At 39.5% G+C, this 16,987-nt stretch overlaps 1 protein-coding gene across 2 annotated transcripts in view; it reads left to right on the top strand.

The window, feature by feature from the left end:
- Positions 1 to 16,987, top strand: part of LOC306799072 (amine oxidase [flavin-containing] B-like) — a 49,591-nt gene that overhangs the window by 15,297 nt on the left and 17,307 nt on the right. For both annotated transcript variants that reach the window (XM_079299607.1, XM_079299608.1), the window contains exons 3-6: positions 2,732 to 2,826; positions 3,687 to 3,824; positions 15,217 to 15,321; positions 15,989 to 16,080. In XM_079299607.1, the coding sequence (XP_079155733.1) occupies positions 2,732 to 2,826; positions 3,687 to 3,824; positions 15,217 to 15,321; positions 15,989 to 16,080 (430 nt within the window). The remainder of the gene's footprint in view (positions 1 to 2,731; positions 2,827 to 3,686; positions 3,825 to 15,216; positions 15,322 to 15,988; positions 16,081 to 16,987) is intronic.

The raw sequence follows: 16,987 nt of genomic DNA, 5'->3' as shown, positions 1-16,987 counted from the left end.
CACAGAGATGAGGATCACTGCCCCACCTGGTTTCAGCAGATGGTGATAGAATACAGACCCCTGGGCACATCTTTACATTGTAACCTAGGAAAGTGTGCTAAGAAACCTGCCCTGGTCCTTTGCTGTGCCTTCTCACCCTCCCGAGCCTCTGCCTTTTCTTCTTCCATATTTCTCCTGTTCATGTCTGTGATGATCTGTGCAGCAGAAGAGGGGAGCCACCAGCCCTTGAACTGATCAGGTGATGCTTGATTTGGGAACGTTGCAGACTGCATCTTCCAACCCCAAGGACATCCCTCCCCCTGCAGAGATCAGATCTGCTGGAGGATGGGCATGGGTGGGGCAATGTGATATTAATGAGCCTGATCCTTCCCTCTACACTGTTTTGGTTTTTTGTTTTTACTTCAGGAAAGAGTAAACTCTTGTCTTTAACAGGTGTGAATGTGGCAGGAGGTAGGGGAAAGGTGGCACATGCCCCAAAATAAGTGGAGAATAAATGGTAGGTGCAGTCAGGTGAGTGAAAGGTGCAGGAGGAGACAAGGAGGTGGTACCTGGACTGTGAATCTGCTGCATTTCAGTGGAATCTAGAGAGTTATCCTTTCACAAACTTCACTATTGCTTCAGCTCCTGGGAATAAACTGCCTGTGTTCCCAGCTGCAGTGAAATGTTTATTCATTAGATTTTAATAAAGAAAGTCAAATCTCATATCCCTTAATCACTGTTGGTAACTGAATGCTATTAATTGATTACTCAATACCTGTTAGCATGAAAAGCCAGCAGAGGCCTTCAGTGACAACAGCCTTTAGTTTATGCATTCATTCTGTAAATTATTAATAACTACTATTGATCCTCTCCCAAGTGATGAAATATTTATCTTTTTTTGAAAAGTAACTTCTTTTTTCTTTAACAGATAAGTCAGATTTATTTAGGAGTTTTGTTGCTTGTATTTCCTCCAGAAGCCAATCTCTCTTTGCAAGTTGTTTGAAGGATTTGTCCATGTTTACATACCATGGCTGTTTCTGTATTATGTTCTTCCTTAGTATCTTCAAATATTTTTTAGTGTAGTCAAGGCCACTGATCCAGCCAGATGTTTTTGCAGTATAATTTCCTCAGTAGGAAGTATAGAAAGACCTTTATCAGTTTCATTACTGGTTTTCTCACCAACACTTATGGGAAAACCCAAGATAAATAAGCCCATGAAACTAGGGGCAAAAAAAAAAAAAAAAAAAGGCAGAAGGATATGATGTATTAATGGAAACATCTGCAGCTTTTCTTCAGAAAATGTCAAATTCATTAGATAGATAGGTCTACACTATTGTAATTTTTTCCCTTAATTTTTATTGTTTTGGGTTTTTTTTACATGGGGCAAGAAAGAGCTTAACTGCAGCACATTGTGGCTTGGAACAGGACTGGGTTCTTCTGGTCCCAGTCCACGAGTTGGTGACCAGAATGTTCTGTATCCTCTCCCCAGGACTGCTATATTTTCTTCATTTTCATTTCATTCAATCCTGCCATGTTAGCTTGGGCCATCTGTTTTTGCTGTCAGTGCTTTTTGCCATTTCTTTCACTGCTGCTTTCTGCTTGGAACAATCTGCTTGGATGACAAGTCAAAAACTGCATGTACTAGGACACACAGAGGGAGCTGATTGCATTCTCATGGTAACAAGGCAGGGAGCCAGAAAAGATGGATAAATTGTGATGTATGAGAGTGGCTTCCAGCCTGGCCTCTTGCTGAACTTTATTCAACACAACCTTTTGGTTCAAAAGGATGATGCAGCCTGCTAGAACATAACTCTTGTCCTACTAGAAATTCACATGTGGCCAAAGTAAGCACCTTTGTTTATCTAAATCTCAGTTTGTGTGCTGAAGTAAAAGGCAGAGATGATCTTAGGAAGTTGAAAGACTGTGGGCTGTATTCCTTCCATGTGCATCCTTTCTAGTTCTCTTCATTCCCACAGCAGATTGACACACTTGCTGCAGGGCTTGACACTGATATTTTCCACTGCAGTTGTGAGGATTTATAACATCACAACAAGAGATATTACCTCCTCTATTTTTATTGTTCCTTCACTTGGGTGTCTCAGCTTCAAGAGTCACAAGATGGAAATAAAATGTATTAAAAAATGGATGAGGAAAAAAATAATTTCTTGGGGTAGACTTACCCATACTTTTAATTCTTGTTGCCAGACTGCACATTCTGTCTCTTAGTCAGACCACATGTTCTTCTGGAGATGAACCCTGTGACCTGACTGTGTGGGAACTTTGCTACTGTACTTCAAAATATTCAGAACTGGAAAGCAGAGACATAGAACAAGTGTCAGGGAAAACTTCACAAATTTAGGACAGTCCTAATACTTCTTCCTTTTTTGTTGTAGTTGGGGTTATAAATAGCAAAATTTTGGGGAGGACAGCTTTGTGTTTAGAAGCAATAAAGTTTGTAAGTTCTCTGCCTGGCTGGGTGACTATCAGAATTCTTGAGCATGAGTGGTGCAAAACTTACTCAGCACATGTAAAATTGGGCAACAAACTGTTTAATTAGGTGACTTCAGTTCCATGTAATGATTACTGGGTTTTGAGGGTTTTAATTCCACTGCCTCACCTCTCTGTCATAGTGTTTGAATGAAAAATTCAGGATTTGGATGGACAGCTATGAGAGTATTTATGTATCAAGCCACAAAAGCTGTGCCGTGTATATACAGAAGTATTCTTTAATTGCTTTTCTTTTATATTTTAGGTCTCTCAGCAGCCAAGCTCCTGACTGAGTCAGGCTTGAATGTGGTGCTGTTGGAAGCCAATGACAGAGTTGGTGGAAGAACTTTCACCGTCAGGGTAATTATCCCCAGAGCCATTTATATCCTCCTATACTATTTATATTCATACTTGCAGTATGTGCCATGTGGGGGAAAATTTCTGGATTACCAGCAGGTGGGAAATTTCCTCGTGTTGTACCAATAAGAGTAGGGAAGGACTGGTATGATGGTGGGACAATACTTCTGTGATCTTTGAGTTCTGGAGTCACCCACAATACACAAGGAGCTACATTTCAAAATAATTTCCTGGGGAAAGACACTGCAGAAATCTCTGTGGAAGAAACACCCCTGAGGCCAGCCATGCTGTCAAGAGTCTTGAGCTGGGCTGTGACATGGCCCATACAGAGTGGTGTAGGGCAGAGGAGTGTCAGGGCTGGTTGGGAGCTAGAAGAACCCTATTTCTCTTCACTGCTTTCTTCTGCTCTGTCTTGACATGGGACACCCCCTCTCACTCTGCCCATTAAAAATCCTGTGCTGCTTCCTAGGATAGTGTGTTTTAAACTGGTCATTGGTGAGATGCCTGACTGAGCAAGAGCTGCACAGCTGTCTCTGTCTGCCTGCCAGGCTCTTTCCTCTTTTTAAGGCTGTAATGTAACAATGGGCCACCTATTCTGGTTATAAACTCCAAATTATAATCAACATGCTGGTTATGAACTCAGTAATCCCCACACCAGAACTCTACTGAAGAATTTGCTTTCCACAGAGAGAAGAATCTTAGCCAAAATGCTCTGGGAGTATTTAATTTCATTTCATTTCATTCCTCTGGATTGCTCTTTTAACTTGTGTGCTATTTACAAAGGATTTATCTCTTTTGGTTTTTTGTTTTTTTTTTTTTTTTTTCCTTCTTCCCTTTTGTGTGTGTTGTGTGTGATAAACCAGAATAAGCAAGTTAAATATGTGGACCTTGGAGGGGCTTACGTGGGGCCAACACAGAACCGTCTCCTGCGGCTCTCCAAAGAGCTGGGGATAGAGACATACAAGGTGAATGAAGTTGAGCACCTGATACACCATGTCAAGGTAAGAGACACTCTCAAGCTGCTGCAAACAACATTGCAGTGATGTCCTTTCTCCTTGTTTTCCACTCTTGCTGCCCTGGAGAATACTTGTTTGAGTATGCAGCATCTAAGTTTGTGGGTTTAAAAAGTAAGTGTGTTGATAACGAAATCACCAACAAATTACTATACTAGTACAAATTATGACATGCACACATATTTGTGTGTGTACCCTGTGGGTGCATCCTGTTAGCTCATGCCTTGGTTCAGGTCTCACCTCATAGATGAAAGCTCTCAAAAATCTTCCTTGTTTATGAGTGGTGCAACTGTGACTCTTCTGTGCAGGTCAGCTCTGATATGCACTGCCCAAGGTGGAAGAAAATCCCTTTAGAAATCCTGAATGTACCTCCAAGTAGGCTGAAAGTCTCTCAGGATGGGCTTCCTAAACCAGTGGCAATTATGCTGATAGAGAGAAATGTGAGAGGTTATGTCTGGTTTTGCTGATGGGGAGACTTAACATGCAGAATAGCAAAATAGTAACTGCAAAAGGCTCTGGGAATCAGTCTTGTGGAGGCAGATCTGAGTTCATGGTCTGAAATAGAACAGCTGTGGCAAAGCTGTTAAAAAGCCCACTCAGTAGTCATTCTCCAAAAGAGCATCTTTTCTTCTTTCCTGGTATAGCCCAGTATTGCACTTGCACAGAAAGGAAACTTTTCCAAGTTAACTCAAGGAAGTTAACTCTGGATTTCATTATATGCTCAGGAAAAGCCATTGTTCAATGACTGGCAAAATATTTGTAGTTGATATTTGATCAAAGGTTAAAGAAGACATTGACAGCTTTTAAAACAGCAATAGAGAAAAGATGGCCTGTCATGTTTTCCATTATATTTCTACTCAATTGTTATAAAAAAAGAACAGTGTTCTCAAAGTGATTTGCTATGGTTTCAGTCTGTAATTACCATTTCTGTGGTAGAACTAATGGGCACATCCACACTGCTCTATTTGTGTGCCTCTGGCATTATCTTCAAAGCCAATTTTTCTGTTTGTTCACAGTATTCAGCCTTTAAATCTCCCCTACAGCAATAGGAGGTCATGCCATGAGAGGAAACACTTGACATGGCCAGTCAGGATGCTCAGCTTTTCAGGGCAACCTGCTGCCCTAGCATGGTGGCATTCCAAAATACTGCCAGAAATCACTGTTTCTTGAGGTTGTTCCCAGTCAAGTGTTGAAAGTCTCCAAGGAGAGAGATCCTAGATGCTGGGTGAGTACTCCCAAGCCATGCTGAGAGCCTAAAGATTGTATGGAAACAGTCTGTAGGCTCAATTGCCTGTAGGAATTCCTGGAGAGAGGAAGGAGAGAATTGTGTGCCAGAACTCCTTGGTAGCCAAGCAAGAGGTAAAGAGAGGAGATAATTCCATAGTCAGAAGCACATCCTTTGCATTTCCTGATTTCATCCATTTTAAATCCTTTATTTCCATTTTCCTGCTGTGTTCATACAATTGTGGGGAAGTATTAACGTGGTTGAAGAATTACTCACAGTTAAATAATTGGCATTTGAGCACTACATAATAAACATATGCACTGTCCCTGTGTGAATTTGAATTCACATGCTGACCCAAGCTTTGTGACTGTAGACAAATATAATTTAATTCTGAACCACAAAATTATCTGAGCCCAGAGAGGCAATGAAACCTAAAGGTTTCATTTCTTCTTTTGCTACACAAAAATCAGGGATCACAGTGCATCTTGTAAAATCAGCTGCTGTTTTCACTTATACCCAAAGGCAAAATCAAGCCTTTCATAGTTAATTAAATTCATTTTAGAGGCTTTTTAAAACAAGTAATATATGCAGCTTCTTTGTACTACAAAATGAAAAGAATGAATTTTGTTGATCTCTGGGTGGGTCTCTACTAATTAGGCTTTACCAACTTGATTGGGTTCCATGGTTCTTTTCTCCTTTAATCTTTTTTAATGCCAGGTTCTATTGTGAGATTATTTTTGGTCTTGCTTATATTTCGTGTGATATCTTCACAGAAACTCAAAATTACATTTCTTGCCCTACATTTCTTTTTTTCTTTTCCCTCCACTTGTTAAGCAGCCTTTTTCATGGTCTTTGAGAAGAGATTAGTATGTTCTTTTCATTTTTTGTAAATACTGGTTCATCAGCCTTAGTGAGAAAATTAGTATTGCTCTGTAAGTAGTGTTTGGTAGGCAGATTACTGCCTGAACACCATTGATTTTTCAATAGCCTAACTGAAATTAGGTTCATAAATCCAGATTTGAGAAGCAAAAGCAGAACTTTCTGAGAAGTCATCATCTCCTAACAGGTCTCACTGAACTGGTAGGCAGATGTAAAATCTGTAAAAATCCTTCTTAAAAGGAAATAACTTCTTAGCTGCCCAGGAGAGGATTCAGGGTCCTACCTTAGATATGCAAATTTGCAGCTTTTGACTAATGGTGTTTATTTTCCTCACCAGAATGACAACTTTTGCCTTTTAAAAGAGCAAAGCAAGGAGCATTTAGTCCTGGTAATTTTTACCATGTAACAGTCCCTGGGAAGACTGAAATATGAAAACTTGCCAATTATTGTGGGGGTTTAATTAACAATTTTTTTCTTGTTAATTCAAGCTGTACTTCACTTCTGTGGAGTCTCATTAATCATGCCAACTTTAAAAACACAAATGTACCATTGTTTCAGTTGTAATGCAGGTTCAGTGTCTAAATTAACTGTGGAACTGGTTTGCTCTGTGAAGAAACATTTCATTATAAGAATGGTTTGCCCAATGAATGTTTTTACATTATTCCTTCATATTCTGTGAGTTTGATCCACTCTTTGTCCAGCTGAATGCCAGCTGAATATCCTCTGATCCTGTTTTCTACCAGATCTTTATAAGGGATAATGCCATTGATGCTTCCTGGAAATTCCTTATCATAAAAAAAAAGGGTAGAAACACTTGCTTCTTGTAATCTTTGTGTTGTCTCGGGACTCCTTGTTATAAAAAAATGGTAGAAACACTTGCTCCTTGTAATCTCTGTGTTGTCTCAGGACAGGCTGTGGATAGTGCTGGCAGCTGGCTATTTTCATAGCCTGTTGCACCTGAAACATTCCTCATGTGGTTATAATTGAGATGTTTCTTTAGCACCAAGGGGGTCCCACTGCCATGTCCCCCATCCTGGGTGTCTTTCAGGTTAAGGTGCTGGGGAAAACATGAAGCATTCCCTCCCCAGTCAAGTTCTTGACAGGAAATTGCCACCAAACCATTACCTCAGTGAAATTCCCTGTCAGAGGATGGAGTTTCCTCATTCTCATCCCTCTGAATGAATGCCATGACCACTTGAATTTTGGCACCACTTTCATACAAGGATAAATAATTGACAGCTCTGGGAGAGTGTTAATGTGAACCCTGCCTGCAGCACCTCATGAAGGTGAATATTTAATCCTATGCACACAGTACTTTTAACCAGGACCCCAAATCTGCCCTGATTTTGCCAGGTTACCTACTGTCCTGCAGCAGACTTGCAAAGCAAAATTTTACAGCCCTCTTGGGTGTCATTCATTTTCATCACTATTGTGCTTGTTAAAATGCAGTTTGCAATGGTCTTGTTCATGAATTAGAAATATGATGGCCAAATTGTATTGGGATTTAATTAGCAGCTGGATAAGTGACTGCTGTATCTAAAGCTACATAATTTAGTGGTGCTGCTTCTGTGATATCTGTGATATATGCACTGAGGCTAAGCAATATGTTTTATTTAAGCTTTTCACCTGCCTTGTCTGCAAGTCTAAGGGCAGTATCTTCTGGTATAGTCTAGTATAGAACATAACAGCTTAAATGGATTTTTGAATGACTAGATGAAAGTGCTTCCATTGTTCTTTGTATATCTCAATTAGAGTGCAGTCAGAGAATGGAAAGACTCTGAGACTCTCAGTAGATATCACTTTAGGTGAGGTGAAATAGCCTCATGTCTTTTGTTTTCTCCCCTTTTTGATGACAATTTGTAAACAAGAATTTGGGGAACTGAGAAGACACCTGAATATTCAAGCATCTGGGCATCTGATGTCTTGAAAGGAAAACCAAGTAAATTTAAAGACACTTGAATTGCTGCAGGGCTTTGATAGTTTCACATGCCATTATTGGAACACAGATCTATGTTATTTTAACTCTTTACTGGAGATGAGGATGCAGACATTCCTGCCACAAGATGCTGTGCCATTATCACACTCACTTGTAGCTTCAAAAGTGAGTCTGAGTTTGACCAGGCTCAAATTGGACAAAGCATCTTCCAGACCCCCAGAAGGGATATTCTCCAGCCAGAGAATGAAGAGCAGCTTTTGGCAGGAGTGTAGGAAAAGCTGGACTTGCTTGGTCTCACTGGAAATAGAGGGGCATCTTCCCTTTTCTCTGTGCCAGGCAGCTGGCAGTATTTGCAAGAAGAAATTTCCTAATTAGGACTTTTTATATGAAAATATAGATATTTGTATTTCAGCAGCTTAAAAGAAGCAATTATGGACAGCAAAGTGATCTCTGTCAAGGGGGACTGTAAACAAGGTCTTGCAAAGGTCTTGATCAGGAAGATTGAATGGACCTAATGGTAGCATGAGGATGAAAGCAGTAAGAAAAATGATCTGTGAATAAAGTGTGCATTTCTTAATTAAATTTGAGGGGGAAAAAAAAAAATCTTCGTGAGTCTTAGCTTTCCCAGACTCCATGGTCTGTTTATGAGGAGACAAGGGAAAGGACTTGTGCTCCCACCTAGATTATTTAATGGAGAAAAGCTGGGAGAAAAGCTTAAATTGCATCTGGATGCAGAAGTGATTTTTGTTTTGCTTGTGAAGCTGTTTAGTGTCTACAGGAAAACAGAATTAGAGAAATGTCTATTTAATACTGAAACAACTGGCTGAGCATATTGGGTTTCACATGTCTGTAAAATTTTATGTAAGTTTTCATATTTTTAGTGATCCCAAAGTCATTTCAATGTGAACCCAGTGTTCTAGTTGTGGGATACTCTGTCTACTCAGTTACACTGTGGGCAGATGCTCTTTTGAAGGCTTTCTTTCAAATGAGGCTCCACTTTTCTTTTGTTTTCGTTTATTTATGCCCTTTTTGTCTTCTTTTTAGAAGGGAAGGAAATATTTCTGTATTTCTAATTCTAGAAATACTGAAAAGTTTTCAACTGATTTTATCCATTTTGTTGACTGGTTTAATCCAGGTGTTGAAAGCCACTGCAAATCCAGTATCAGAGTATTTAGGAACAAAGTCCCTATGAATCTCTGCTTCATAAGATATCTTAATATTTTTTCTAAATATATTTTTTGGTGTCTGAAAAGAAAAAAAAATCTCATTCTAGTAGGAAGGAGAGTTGGTTAATTATTTTCAGAGCTGATTGGAACAAATAGTTATGTATATCTACAGTTATATATAGACTTTAAACTCAGAGCACATCCTCAAGATCCTCACTTTCACTTTCTATATCACTTTGGTGGATGTTTCTCTAATTCTGCTTGTTTTTTCAAGTGTGGAAAATATTTAACAGATTGCATGACCAGTGTGGTAGAGTGGAAATGGACTTCATTTCCATAATACAACAGAAACAACTCGTTCCCAATTAGCTCCTTTCCTTATCAGAATGCACATTTCAAGCCACTGTGTCTGGCTCTGCAACACTTGAAATGGAATTAGTTTTTGTAATGAAATTCCCAAGACATGTTGGCATCCACAGCTGATGAACTCAAATTAAATATTGAAAGATATTTGGAGGACATTTTGGCATGTCTTAATGTTCTAGCTTTGCACCACCAGTTATATTTTTTTTTCTGCTCCAATTATATTTTCTAACCTGTGATCTTCTTACCTTTAGAATATTATAGTAACCAGCCAGGCATTTGAGATCCTGAGCAGTTTTGCAATGAAGGGAGTTTTAATGAAGCTCAGCTCTGTTGTAGTTTCTAAGTATGTTGTAAAATCTCTCTCATTTTGGTCCAGCTATTGCCATTTTTTACTTGAGAATTATGATTATACAAGAGGCTTAGTCTCAAAAAATGCCTTGTTAGATGTCATGAATTAAAAACAAATAACTCCAAATGACCAAAAAATACCTCAAACCAACAAACAAACACATATGCACACTCCCCCCAAAAAACAAACACACACACACCCCACAAAAGAAACCCAAAAAGCACCCCCAAAAAACCAAACCAAAATTATCCTTTTCCATAAGGCAGCAGATAAGAAGCAGCACCTGAGGCAGGTACAGAGTTAGAGCCTGAAGTGATGCTTTTCTGTTTCTGATTTTCCTTGTCACAGCTTGAGGTCTTGCAGTTCCTGAGCTCTGGATGGATTGCATTACTGGGATTTTAAACTGGGGGTGTGTGGTGTGTGGGTGGCATTACTGGGATTTTAAACTGGGGAAACTGGGAGTGTGTGGTGTGTGGTGTGTGGATGGCATTACTGGGATTTCGAACTGGGGAAACTGGGGGTGTGTGGATGGCATTACTGGGATTTCAAACTGGGGAAACTGGGGGTGTGTGGTGTACCAGTGCTGTGGATCAGCAGAGGGCACTGCATGCCAATAAACCTGTGTGGCTGTGAATTAAAATGCAGAGTGACAGTCTTGGTGAAGTGAGCATCAGTTAGTCCAGGGTTTAGATGGTTTAGCTGAGGGAATATCTGTGCTCAGTGAGAGTTGACTTTATTTATAAGATGTTTATACTGTGCTATGAAAAATGCATGGATCATTGTCACCAGGGGCTTCAGTTCACAGTGCTGCATCTCACTCTGGCACTACCTGGGTACATAATCTTCAGGGGAGCCTGAAGTTGTCCTGGGCCTGCAAAAACAGGTTTTCTCCTGAGAATCCCACTCTGCATTAAGATACTGACATTTCCTGGCAGTTCTTGCTCAGCTAAGCATTTTCTCACTGTTACCTTCACAGGAGAAGGTGCATGAGATCTGGTCCCTGTGCCTCCCTGAGTCCTGGGGCTGATATTCAAGGGGCTACTGATATTCACTATCATGTTGTGGGGCTTTTTCCCCGGTAATAACTCATTTCTTATGTCAGCTATTTGACCTGAAACAGACCTGATGTATAAAGAAATCTTATTTCTGCACGACTTACACGGGCCCATCGTAACTCAGCCAAATGTTGGTTGACATGAAGCAGATGGAGGAAAATCTATTGGGAATTGTAGAGTTTGTGACAAACACTGGGTTTCTCATTTCCCTGCTGGTTTATTCCTGGGTTGCATGAGTTTCCTCCCTTTAGTTTCAGGTTCTTCAATGAGTTTTAGCCCCCACTGCAGCAGCAGCAAGTGATCCATGCAGTGTCAGTAGATCTGCAAGTGCTGATGCTGCTGTTGTGGTTTTTTCAAGCATTGCAAGTGGCATCATGCAACCACTTCTAAAATTTTATATACTAATAAAAAAAGGGTGAGAAATACTTTTGAGCATGATAGAGTTGGTGTTGAAACACCGTGTCAAATTATTGAAAGGGGTGGTTGTTGTTGATGGTTTTATACAGCTCTGATTCAGGTATAAAAATATTTGAAAAGGAAATGTTTTGTGCATCTTGGGGCAGGCAAGTGTCCTGTTATTCTTTAGAGATTGCACATCACCAGGAGGCACAGAGAATACTATTACTAGCAAATAAGCAAATTTTGCCTAAACATCAAAAAGGTTTTTGTGTTTGCAAAATTGCAAATTCAGCACAAGTGCAGCTGAAATGTTTTGGTTTGTTGGTGACTACTCAGAGCCATCTGTAGTCTTTCTTTGCTGCTGCTATTTTTGTTTCTGTGTCGAGCCTAGTCTGGCAGTCTCTTCTCAAACAAAATTGTGATTGACAGCTCCTGGAGTTTTGTTTGTGCAAGAAATGAGGATCAGGCCTTAGGAGATGCCTTAGGAGCTCTTGAAAGTAACTTTCACAGGAAACTCTAACTTTGATGACTGCATTTATTTTTTTTCAGGTAGAAGTTTATTCCAGTTCTTTATGAGACTCACCACCCCAGATTCCTACACAAGAGGCATACCCAAGGTTTTCCTTCTGGCAGTTCAGATGCAGTGAAATAGAAGAACAGTGGAACAGAAATCTGGATTGTGTGTCTCAGCCCTGCGCTCATGGGGAAGCGCTGCTGGGAATTCATCAGACTTGGGTTCACTCAGAGGGGATAACTGGGTTAGAGTTGCCTCTGGCAGACCAGGAAGCTCAGAACAAAATCAATAATTAGAATAACCCATTCTGATGCTGTCCTGGTTTTCTTCAGCACAGCAGTGTGCTTGTTTCATAAACCTAAATTTGGGAAATAGCAGGAGCTTGAAACCAAGCTGATAAACTCTAGTTTTGGAATATTCACAGGATGCTGACACTAGTGAGGGCTCCAGAGTTCAGAAGCCACAGTAAAACTGACTCCTTGAGGCCATAGGGCCAGTTATGGAATTTTAATGTGCCCCAGATATCTAAAATGTAATTCCAACATGATTCAGGAAGGCACTTGGTCTGGGAGGTTTTTTTCCTCTCTCACAGCCCTTTGGCTGCCAAGTATGGATTGATGTGTGTCCCAGTATAAACTGAGTCCATGTGAAGAGATTCCATAATAATACCCAGATGTTCATGCATCAAATGCCTCTGATGAAGCTAACTTTGTGTTCATTTCAATCTACAGCAATGTATTTTCCTGATTGCAGATTTTGTTTTCCTGATTCCAATATTTTCATTTAGTTGAGCACAAAAGATGTAGAGATGCACTTTGATTTCATGCTGAATGAAAAAAAAACCCAAAACATTACAGCCACACATTTTCTGAGTGAATGTGTGCCATGATGTCCATCCTTAAATCAGAAGTGCTGAATTTTCAACCTTGGTGCTTCTGGACATCTACTATGGCTATGACAGAATTTCTGATAGAAAACTTCTAAAAATTTGGTTTTGGCATTTTAAAAACCATAATTTTTTCTTCCAAAGCACTACAGAATTAAACTATTGTCTTGTAGCTACTTGTCCATTTACCAAATAATTAAATCCTTTTCTCTGCATTTTGCTTTCTTCCTAACTTTCATTGCCTAGGTGTTTCTGCAAAGGTTTCAGTTAGAGTCTTCTGTCCATAAAGACTAGGTGAAAAACCAGTTTCTTCTTAATTTTCTCTGACCTCTTTGGGAGTTTTGTGAACTAATTTTGTCTTATTCATAGGTTTGAGGTTTTTTTTTCTTACTGATTTCTGAGTTTCCTTCTCTTTGAATTAAAAGTTCTCAAAGTTATTAGTCAGCATTTTTCTAAGTTATATCTCATCTTATTTCCAGAACAAGTTTTAAGTCTTTCAGGATCCCTTTGTACCCTTTTACTGCATCTTCTGGTGCTTGCAGACAACTGAAGATTTGAATAATGTGCTCTCTGTCTCTTCTTTCACATATTAATAAAGAGGTTAAATCAAATCAGGCCTGACATTTCTTTGACTAAGAAGTCTTTGGATATTTCTCTTCAAAAAGACACTGTTGTTGCTGTTACCTAAATCCTGGTGCAGTATAATTTTTTTAAGCCAGTGTGAATACATTTTTAGTGATGAATTGGTGTGGCACTGCATCAAATATCTATTAAAAGTTAGTACTTGTAGTGTTTGATATTCATGCCCGTGCAGGTGTATATTAAATATGTAATTTAGTATAAATTTTGAAAAAATCAGCTGTGGCATGCAATATGGCCTTTATTATTTATCTATCCTATGGATTCCATAATGCATTGTGGAAAAACATAATGCTAATGAGCCTTTCTTTGTGATTTTTTAAAGCTGTTAGGCTGCCATCCATATAGTCAGCCAGGGAAATCCCATGTAAATAAAGCAGCTCTACAAATTACCCATTGTCTTCCATTCTTAATTAAGCTAGACTTTCTGAATATCTAGTAATGGAGATTTAGATATAAAAGATCACACTATTAAATATGGAATGATGTCATTTGGACATTGGTGCTGGTCACACTGTCCCACTCTGTAATTTTCAGCTAGGGGTCTTGAGCAGGAAAAATAAGTCTAATTTGTAAATGCTACATTTTCTGCAGGTCTGGTAATTTTTAGGTTAGCTGAGACATTTTTTATCCCCAGGTAGGTCTCTGAGATACGATTTAGTGTATAATAAAGCTTACCACAACTACTTCTGTCTGATTTTGAAATAAAAATAAACAAACCAACTGCTCAATGCAATTAACAGTTAAGAGTTTTCATGAACAAGTAGGAGGGAAAAATAATTTAAATAAATAAATCAATATCATTTTCAGTAGCAAATAGCCAATTTTTCAACTTAGTCAAAGAATGCTGTTTCATCTCATTTTTTTGGGTGTCATCTTAGTGACTCTACTGCAGGGTGTTAGTTTGGTTGCCCAGAAGTGTCAAATGTGAAGCTTTGAAGGTAAAGTACCAGTTCTGCACTGTCTTTCTGAAGTCTGACTTGCTAATTGAGCTGTGCATCACACCAGAACTGCACATGCAGAATAACAGGAATAACAGAATAACACCTAGAGCTGTTTCCCAGGATCATGTTCAGGTAACCTCTGAGTCTCTCTGAGGATGGAAGACACCACAACTTCTGTGGGCAATCAGTGCCAATGTTGCTGCATCCCAGAAACCTGGGTTTTAAAACTTTCTGTGACCTGAGGCCTTGGAGAAGCTTCCAAATTTGAGTGATGGAGTTGAAGTCATGAGTGTGTAGTTAAATAGAAGTTTGTGATTTCACATGGTGAAGGGTTTTAAAATTGAGGTTTTCATAACACAGTAATAGGTATGGGACAAGATTAATATTTTGAGTAGGGTCTCAGTGCTCATCTTCCTTTTTCTTCATGCTTTCAGGCAGTAGTTTTTGGTTGGACAGTTAGTGCTACACTGCAGGTCACAGGAGTTTGGTTATTGGGTCAAAAGTATAAATAATATAGGTGTTATTTCTCTATTGGACTGTTTAGCTTTAAGAGACCTTGTAACAGCTGGTTTCTCCCTCCATTTTCCTCACTTTCAGCTGGTAGCTAGCAGTGATGCAGAACTCTTTAGATACTTTAGATAAAATTTAATAAACAACCAATCCTGAACACAAGAAAATCTGTCTCCTTCATGTTTTTAATCCTGGCTCTGAGTGAAGACAAAAAAAATTTTCGACAAGCCAATAGTTAAGTGGTGCAAATACCATCTTTACAAGTGCTCAGGCACCCTCATGGTGAAAAAGCATTTCCTGAAATTCAGAGGGAACCTCCTGTGTTTCACTTTGTGCCTCTTGCTCTGTGTCCTGCACACATCTGACCCATCAGAAGCTGTCACATGGAATGATTAAATTTGTCTTTTTGTGAACATTCAAACTTCTAGTGCTTCTTCTCACACTTGGAACCCATGGTTATGGTTATCTTTGGGGGATTTTTATGAAGTTTTTGTTTGTTTTTCATCTTGTAGGGTAAATCTTACCCCTTCAAGGGCCCCTTCCCTCCTATGTGGAATCCCTTGGCTTACCTGGACTACAACAACCTCTGGAGGACCATGGATGAAATGGGGAAGGAGGTATGGCATGGGGCACTGCCTGCCCCAGGAGGGGCAGAGGGGAGGATTGGGGTGCAGGCAGGCAGAGCTGCTCTGCCTTGAGCACACCCAGTGCTGGCAAGAGCAGCCACACAGTTTGGTCCCCACTGGTGGCCAGAGCACATCTGGGGGTGGCCTCCTGGCAAACCCTTGTGAATCCTGTGCTGCTGAGGCTGTGTGCATGCATCCCTTTGTTTTTGTGACTGTGGGAATGTCAAGGTTTATGCCTGTGGTTGATTTTTATCTCTTTTCCTGGTGGTTTGGTAATTAATTTTTTAAGAGTCTTCCAGAACTCAAACATTTTCTATCCTGGGATTCAACTTGTCTGTTTGTTGTTACCAGTTTTCCATTGAATGAGCTACAAAATTTGAGAAGAAGTTGTTCTTATTTGTCTAGATATATGTGAGAGAGATGGAATAACCTAGAGACATTTCTTAACTCTAAAATTATTCTCTATTTTTCAATTAAAAAAAAAAAAAGTTAAAACAAGCCAAGTAACAAACCCCCTCCCCCAAAAGAATTCTCTGTTAAGTTCACTGTGTTACCTGCCAGAAATTTGCAGGCTGAATTAGCATTTAAAACAGGATTATTTGTATTTCTTTGCCACTCATTCACTTGATGATAACTGATTTTCTTTATGTCTCCTTAGATTCCCAATGAAGCTCCCTGGAAGGCTCCACATGCAGAAGAATGGGACAAAATGACCATGCAAGATTTCATAGATAAAATATGCTGGACAAAGTAAGAAACTTCTTAATATGAAATATAATGGCCTATATTTATATACCTTAGGTCTCTAAATAAGCATTGCTGCTTTGCAAACAGATGTAGCTATCACTAAAATGCAGCCCTTGTAAAAGAAAAGGGTGAGAAAGTCCTGTAATAATGGACTACAACACCTGTCATCACATTCAGTAGATTCTGTTACATTTCCTTTTTAGACAAAAACAAAAAGAAAATATGTGTTGGGAAGGGTTATTTCTGAAGAGATAGGATAATCTGTTCTGTGCCCTTTCCTGCTCTTTACTCTGTTTTTAGCCTTTAAGTGAAAAATGTTATGGTTTCAGCAGGTTTTTGAATCAAACCCTTGATGGAGCAATACACATTTATTCTGTGCTGGACCAGCTGATTTTACCAAAGTGCTATAAAGATAACACTTGTCTTTCAGTAGCACTAAATCACTTTAGCACTCATCATTCTATTGTTTAGCTGTTGCACCATATACCACCCAGGGAAACTGAAAATGCTTCCTGTTTTTATGTATACATCAAAGCAGTTTTTCTTTACTTGTCATTCAACAGCAGTTTGATTGTTTTTGTTCTCACTGAAGGGGAAAAAAACCAAACATTAATCCTGGCTGCTGTAGAGCAGATTGATTTCTACAACAACCTCTTCAGAATTGCTGAGTGTCCTACACTTGGCTGGGGCTTGGTGAAGAAACCTGTTAGTGTCCTCTAAAGCTGGGGCTGCCATTGGCATTTTTATGGGGCATTTTTATGGCTCCAGGCAGCCTCTAGACAACATCATGGCCTTTGCTGTTTGTGTTGAGCCAGTTGGAGTGAGTCCAGATGAGGCCACAAAGATGATCTGAGGGCTGGAGCATCTCTGCTGAGATGGGCTGAGAGGATTGCTCAGCCTGGAGAGGAGA

The sequence above is a fragment of the Erithacus rubecula genome, assembly GCF_903797595.1.
Source record: "Erithacus rubecula genome assembly, chromosome: 1".
In the NCBI taxonomy this organism is placed as follows: domain Eukaryota; kingdom Metazoa; phylum Chordata; class Aves; order Passeriformes; family Muscicapidae; genus Erithacus; species Erithacus rubecula.
The sequence above is the reverse complement of the archived record's forward strand: the minus strand, read 5'-3'. Positions and strand labels throughout refer to the sequence as shown.